Source organism: Alexandromys fortis, unplaced genomic scaffold (assembly GCF_014885135.2).
Source record: "Alexandromys fortis isolate MF-2015 unplaced genomic scaffold, M_Fortis_MF-2015_v1.1 scaffold_415, whole genome shotgun sequence".
NCBI lineage: Eukaryota > Metazoa > Chordata > Mammalia > Rodentia > Cricetidae > Alexandromys > Alexandromys fortis.
In genome coordinates, this window is record NW_026068305.1 from 367,103 (window position 1) to 374,613 (window position 7,511).

General features: G+C 41.8%; 2 protein-coding genes across 2 annotated transcripts; both read left to right on the forward strand.

Annotated features, from left to right (window-relative positions):
• Positions 1-6,083: 6,083 nt before the first annotated feature.
• Positions 6,084-7,209, forward strand: LOC126495057 (pleiotropic regulator 1-like). The gene is made up of 2 exons (XM_050132665.1): positions 6,084-6,983; positions 7,124-7,209. Exons 1-2 carry the CDS (start codon positions 6,107-6,109, stop codon positions 7,207-7,209), a joined length of 963 nt encoding a protein of 320 aa, XP_049988622.1. The 5' UTR covers positions 6,084-6,106.
• Positions 7,210-7,503, forward strand: LOC126495058 (eukaryotic initiation factor 4A-III-like; the record flags this gene model as incomplete). Its single annotated transcript, XM_050132666.1, has 1 exon — positions 7,210-7,503. A coding segment is annotated over one exon (294 nt), but the record flags the coding sequence as incomplete, so codon positions are not given.
• Between the last annotated feature and the right edge of the window lie 8 nt (positions 7,504-7,511).

Here is a 7,511-nt window from a genome sequence, read left to right on the forward strand (position 1 = left end):
TCCCTACTGAATCCTTCTAACGTTCATGATCTGAAAAAATAAATGAAACAATGGTTTTTTGAGTTTGACTATGGGAATACTATTATCACTAAAAAAAAAAAAAACCTTTAAATATACTACAGAGTTGATTGGATCTTTATTTGAGGTGATATCATTTATAAAAATAACCCCAACATTCAAAAAAAAATGGAATGTTTGTTGAACCTGATGGTTGAATTAAAAATGCCTTATGATGTTGTAGGGTGAGCAGGGACAGGGGCTTTGTTCTGTCCCAACCACCCAGCTAGCTTACATCCAAAATAATCACACAGAAACTATATAAATTAAATTACTGCCTGGCCATTAGCTCTAGCCTCATATTGGCTAACGCTCACATCTTGATCTAACCCATTTCTATTCATCTGTGTAATACCATGAGGCCGTGGCTTACAGGGAAAGATTCTAACCAGTGTCCGTCTCAGGCAGGAGCTTCATGGCGTCTGCCACTTTACCCTTCTTCCCAGCATTCAGTTCTGTCTTCTCACCTATCTAAATTCTGCCCTATCAAAAGGCCAAGGCAGTTTCTTTATTCAACCAATGAAAGCAACAGAGACAGTAAAGACAGAAGGACCTCCTACACCATTATGATTTCATTTAAGACACAGAAAGACAATTATCACAGTTTTAAATACCATCACTCATAGGTGGTTTTTAAACATAAAGCAAGGAAAACCAACCTACAAACCACAATCCCAGGGAACTTAGAACACAATGAGGGCAGTAAGAGAGACTTACATAGATCTAATATACATGGGAAGTAGAAAGTAGAAAAAGACAAAATCTTCTTAGTAAAATGGGAGAATGGGGACCTGGAGGGAGGGTTGAAGAGGGGAGGGGAGAGGCAGGGAGGAGAGCAGAGTAAACTGTAGAGCACAATAAAATCCAATAGAAAAAAAAAGAAGACATTTAATAACAGCCAGGGCAATATATCTCTATCAGGGCCAAGCTTTCCTACCAAAGAAGGTTCTGAGTATAACAACATAGATGAAGCAAAAGTAAAAGACCTTAAAACCAACTATATGAAAATGATAGAGGTCCTTAAAGAGGGAAAAAGTAAATCCCATAAAGAAATCCAGGAAAACACAACCAAACAATTGGAGGCAATTAATAAATTCCCTTTTAAAAAGTCAAGGATAAAGAAACAGTTGAAGGAATTGAATAAAAGTGTTCAAACCTTGAAAATAAAAATTAAAGCAGTAAAGAAAACACAAACAGGGAATTCTGGAAATGAGATATACAAGATATGATCAGAAACTTCAGAGGCAAGTTTCATTATAAAATATAAGAGATGGAAGAGAGAGTTAGAAGATATTGGTCAAGTAAAATGTTATATCTAAAATTTCAGGACATAATGTCTAGAAAATTCTGGACAATATGGAAAGACCAAACTTAAGAATAATATAAATAGAGGAAGAAGAATCCCAGCTCCAAGACCCAAAAAATATTTTCAATCTATCACAGAACATTTTCCTAACCTAGAAAAATAGATGCCTGTAAAGGTACAAAAAGTATACAGAACAACAAATAGACAGATCATACACACAACAATCAGAACACTAAATTTATAAAACATAGATATAATATTAAATAATGTAGGGAAAAATTAAGTAAAATAAAAAGGCAACAGTACTAGAATTGCACCTGACTTTTTATTGGAAACTAAAAACAGAAGGACTAGGGAAATTGTGCTATAGACTTTTAGAGACCACAGATGTTAGCCCAGAATACTATATCCAGCCAAACTTTAAATAACCATAGATGGAGAAACTAAGCCATTCCATAATAAAGTCCAAGTTAAATAATATCTATCTATAAGCCTAGCCCTATAGAAGATGCTACAAAGGCAGCCCCAACCAAAGAATAACTACACCCATAAAAAACACAGGAAATAAATATTCTCAGATCAATTCTAAGAACAATGAAAAGAATTGAGGAAACACACATACATAAATATACACATGCATGTGCACACACACAACACTGCCACCACACAACCATCACCACCAACAACAAAATAACAAGGGTAAGCAATCATTGATAATTGATATCTCCCAATATCAATGGTCTCATTTCCCCAATAAAAAAGGCATACTAATAGAAAAAAAATGTGAAAACAGGATTCATTCTTCTGCTGCATACAAGGAACATATCTCAATATTAAGGATAGACATTACCTCAAGGTAAAGAGTTGGAAAGATATTTTTGGATATTAAAAGCATATAGATAGACCTAAGAAGCAAGCACGTATGTATGTTTTGAAATCTAACAAAATATACTTCAAATCAACATTGATCAAAAGAGATAATGAAAGACACTACATATTGTTAGAAGGAAAATTTCCACGAAGATTTCATTTAAATTTTTAACATTTATGCTCCAAACACGGGAGCTTGCATATTTATAAAAGGAACAATATTGCAGCTTAAATTAAATATTTACTCTCACAAACTGACATTGGCAAACTTAAGTATGTCACCTTCACGAATGGACAGGTCATCCAGACAAAAACTAAACAGAGAAATAACATGTTATAATTAAAATAGACATCACAGATATTTACAAATCATTTCACATGAAGACAAAGAATATATCTTCTTCTCAGCACCTCATGCAACATCTTCAAAATTGACCACATATTGGTCTCAAAATAATTCTAAACACATACAAGAAAATTCAAATAATTGCTTGTATTTTATCAGATCACCATGGATTAAAGCCAGATTTCAAAAACAACACAAACAGTTGAAATCTTAAAAATAAATAAAACTGAGCAACTCTTTACTGAATGAAAAAAAATGGCCAAGAAAGAAAAAAAGAAACTAAAAAGTTTCTAAAATTCAATGAAAATATATGTACGAGATACCCAAACTTATGGGACATAATGGAAGCAGTGCCAAAAGGAAAGTTCACAGCACTAAGTGCATACATAAAAAAATGGAGAGCTTGCATACTAGCAACTTAGCAGCATACATGAAAGCTCTAGAACAAAAAGAAGTAATCATACCCAAGAGAGGTAGACAACAAGAAATAACCACATTGAGGAATGAAATCAATAAAATGTGAACAAAGAAAACAATATTAATAACTAAAGAGTTGGTTTTTTTGTGAAAATCAACAAGACAGACAAACCCCTATCCAAAGAAAGTATGTGGTGGTGACCATTTAAAGGGTGTACGTATACCACTAGGATACTCTAAATCAGAAATTCTCTGCCTGTGGGTGAAGACCCATTTAGGTGGTTGGAGGAGATTTTCACAGGGGTAGCCTAAGACCATTGGGGAAACATTTACATTATGATTCAAAACAACAAAATCACTTATGTCAATAACAATGAAAGTGATTTTATTGTTGGGGGTTACCACAACATGAGGAACTGCATTAGGAAGATTGAGAACCACACCTCTAAATAGTATCTTGCAGTATTACACAAAAATATAACAGGCATGAGTCCAATATTTGAAGGCAGCTGCTGATTTTGAGTCTGTCTTGAATGTGTTTGTCTTGACCAATGTAAATTGAGTCTTGACTCTGTTTTCGAGCCTTAGGATATAGTCAAAATAAATGTGTTTCTTTCACACATCTTTAATCCCAACATTCGGGAGGCAGAGGCAGGAAGATCACAGAATTGGAGGCTAGCCAGGTCTACAGAGTGAGTTCCAGGACAGCCATAGCCACAAAGAGAAACCTTGTTTTGAAAAACTAAAAGAGTGCTTTTTCAAAACCCAAGTTCTACCCCAAATATATCTACCAAATTGGGATTCCACAGGGGAAAGCTATCAAGGGCCTGGGGAGAGAGGTGGTGAGACACTGGGGCTAAGCCAGCTTCCTGCTCTGCTGGAATTCTCAGATGTAGTGCTAGGGTGTTCTGAGGGCAGGGCTAAGCCTAATAGGGCCAAACGTTGTGCAGGTGGGGTGGAAAAGTAGATCTTCTGCAGGAGTCATGGCATCCCAGTAGGTCCAGTCACGCCAATGGAAATTGAAGCCTTCAAGCAGAGTGATGCGGCCAGGTCTTGTAGGCACACAATCAGTGGACTTTCTGGGTGGCAAATTTGGCACTTCAATCCTGGCAGCAACATTACTCCTCGGATAGCAAACCAGCTGAAATTGAGGGTGTGTGCACACACCTGCTATGTGTTGTGGAGAAGGGAAAAGCAAGGCAGAGTTACAGAGGCCATTTTGACACTAAGTCTAGCTACCATTATTGAAGCTTTTTCTTTTCCTTCAATTTATTTTTATGTGCAAGCAGAGGGTGAGCAGCCAGCCTTGTGGGTGATGAATGCTACTCTTCTGCAAGAGCAACAAAAGGCCTTAGCCTTAGAACTCACTGTGTAGGCTCTACTTGAACTGATTGAGATAGTACTTGCCTCTGCTCCCTGAATAGGGGAATTAAAGGTGCCTGCAACAAATCCTGTCCTGATCTATTTAATTTGTTTATTTTCTGAAGACAATTTTTTAAATAAATCTACCTGTTCTGGAAATGTGTAGACCAGGTTGACCTCAAACTCACAAAAAAACTCCTGCCTTTGCCTCCCAAGTGGTGGACTTATGCAACCAGTGCCCAGCTTGCCTGCTTTCTTCTTAAAACTTTGTGTTTCCTGGCTGTCTCTGGAAAATCCAGGGGCAGAATCATCCAAGTCAGGGCTCAAGGGAGCCCTTCCTTATTCCTTGGAATGTTTCTGAGGAGATGATGAAGAGAAGGACAGGACAGTGAGGTGGGGTAAAGGCACTGTGTGCTACACCAGCATACTAAACTGAGTTTGACCCCTGGTACCCATGTAAAGGTGAGAGATCCAAATCCATGAAATTACCCTCTGAGCCCCATAGGCACATTCACATAAACACAGTAATAATTTCTTAAAAATGAGGGAAAGGCCTGGGCACTGGTAACACACTCCTTTAACTACAACCCTCAGGAGGGAGGCAAAGGCAAGCAGATTTTTGTGAGTTCAAGGCCAGCCTGGTCTACAAGAGCTCCATTACATCATTCATTGCAGTTTGTGGACAGAAACAGGTACTGAGTGAGAATCCACCTGTGAGTGGACACATACAAACCAGGCCTGTGCTTCCTTTGAAGGACGGTCCAGGGACTGGTTTTAGGCACATCACAGTCTTGCTAATGGTTGGTTTGTCATTTTACTTCCTCTTAGAACTTCAGAACACCCTTTCTAGCCTGGAACCCAGCGGCTCTCAGTCCCATGCCCACAGCCCTGAGTGAGAGGATCTGTTCCTTCAGGGCTCCAAGGTCCTGTGGAGTGACTTGTAAGGACTTGTAAGAAGGATGATCTAGATGAAGCCTCCACCTGAGGCAGGCTTCTCATCCCCTCTGCTATGAGCCCTCTTTCCTGAGGCATCTCCCTGTCCAGCCATTCCTGCTCCTCAGCTAATTTAAAATAATGTGGCTTGGCTCTCCCTGGTGTGTTTTCTATGTGTCTTCATCCACATGAGCTCTGAGATCGAATCTGCTGGACATTTCCTTCCCACCTCACTTCTTCCTGTGACCTGTACCTCTGATTTCTGACATTTATAGATACACGTTTGACTCCAAGTTCAGGTGAACTTGGAAAGCAATAATTTCCCCGTTGTGGTGAGTAGAATGGGTTCAGATGTTGGTCTGAGGCAGTACTGATGAGATGGCAGAGGAGCCTGTGGTACCCTGGTGGGCACTAGATCTAGGCGGTCACACTGTCAGACTGCTTATCGCAGTGATATTTCATTTGTGTTTTAGTAAATCAAGCTTGCCTGAAGATCAGAGTGTAAAACAAACACCTTGGTCAGCCTCACGGATCAGACAGTGGCATCACACACCTTTAATCCAAGTAGCCAGACTAGTTTGTCATAGAAACTGGGCGGGAGTGGTACACGCCCTTATTCCCCGCCCTAGAGAGGTTATATGAGACAGGAGGAGACAGCTCTCAGCCAGTCTCATTCTGAGGATTCCTAGAGGCAGGTTGCATATTCGGAGCCACCATACTCGGACTGAAGGAGAGGTCAGTGGTGGTGTCTGGCTGTTTTGCTTTTCTGGCCTTCGGGTTGAACCCCTGGAGGAGCTGGCTGAGCCGCAGCGACTATGGTGGAGGAGGTCCAGAAGCATTCTGTACACACACTGGTGTTCAGGTCACTGAAGAGGACCCATGACATGTTTGTAGCTGATAATGGAAAACCTGTGCCATTGGATGAAGAGAGTCACAAGCAGAAGATGGCAATCAAGCTTCGTAATGAGTATGGTCCTGTCTTGCATATGCCCACGTCTAAAGAGAACCTTACGGAGAACGGACCTCAGAACGCGGCAGAGTCATATCCCAGTAAACAGTATCCTGCCAATCAAGGACAAGATGTTGAATACCTGGTGACAGGTACATATCCATACCCGCCAGGACCTGGTGTTGCCCTGACCGCCGACACCAAGGTCCAGAGAATGCCCAGTGAGTCAGCCGCACAGTCCTTAGCTGTGGTGCTGCCGAATCAGGCCAGAGCTGATGCAAATCGTACTGGACCTGCTGGGAGGGAGTACCGACACCCAGGAGCTTCTGTCAGTTCCCAGCCCACAGCGGTGAACTCTGTGATCATGGAGGCCGGCAATACCAAGAAATCTGCATTAATGGCTAAAAAAGCCCCTACAATGCCCAAACCCCAGTGGCACCCACCGTGGAAACTCTATAGGGTTATCAGTGGGCATCTTGGCTGGGTTCGGTGCATTGCTGTGGAACCTGGCAATCAGTGGTTCGTTACTGGCTCTGCCGACAGAACTATCAAGATTTGGGACTTGGCTAGTGGCAAATTGAAGCTGTCCTTGACTGGGCACATCAGCGCGGTGCGTGGTGTGATCGTGAGCACGAGGAGCCCCTACTTGTTCTCTTGTGGAGAAGACAAGCAAGTGACGTGCTGGGATCTTGAGTATAACAAGGTTATACGGCACTATCATGGCCATCTAAGTGCAGTGTATGGTCTGGATTNTTTTTTAATTTATTTATTAAAGATTTTTGTCTCTTCCCCACCACCGCCTCCCCTTTCCCTCCCCCTCCCCCAATCAAATCCCCCTCCCTTACATTGCACTGTATTGAACTTTTAAAAATTTGTAGTTCAGCCCGCTGCTGCTCGTGCTCCTCACCTCTCAGTGGACTCGGAATCCTGGCGGCCACAGCCACGATGGCGACGTCGGGCTCCACGTGAAAGCTGCTGCTCAAAGAGGAGGACATGACCAAAGTGGAGTTCGAGAGCAGCGAGGAGGTGGACATGACCCCCACGTTCGACACCATAGGCCTGCGGGAGGACTTACTGAGCGGCCTCTATGCCTACAGGTTTGAGAAGCCTTCAGCAATCCAGCAGCGCGCTATGAAGCAGATAATTAAGGGGAGAGATGTCATAGTACAGTCTCAGTCTGGCACCGCCAAGACGGCCACCTTCAGCATTTCAGTCCTCCAGTGCTTGGATATCCAGGTTCGAGAAACCCAGGCTTTGATCTTGGCTCCAAC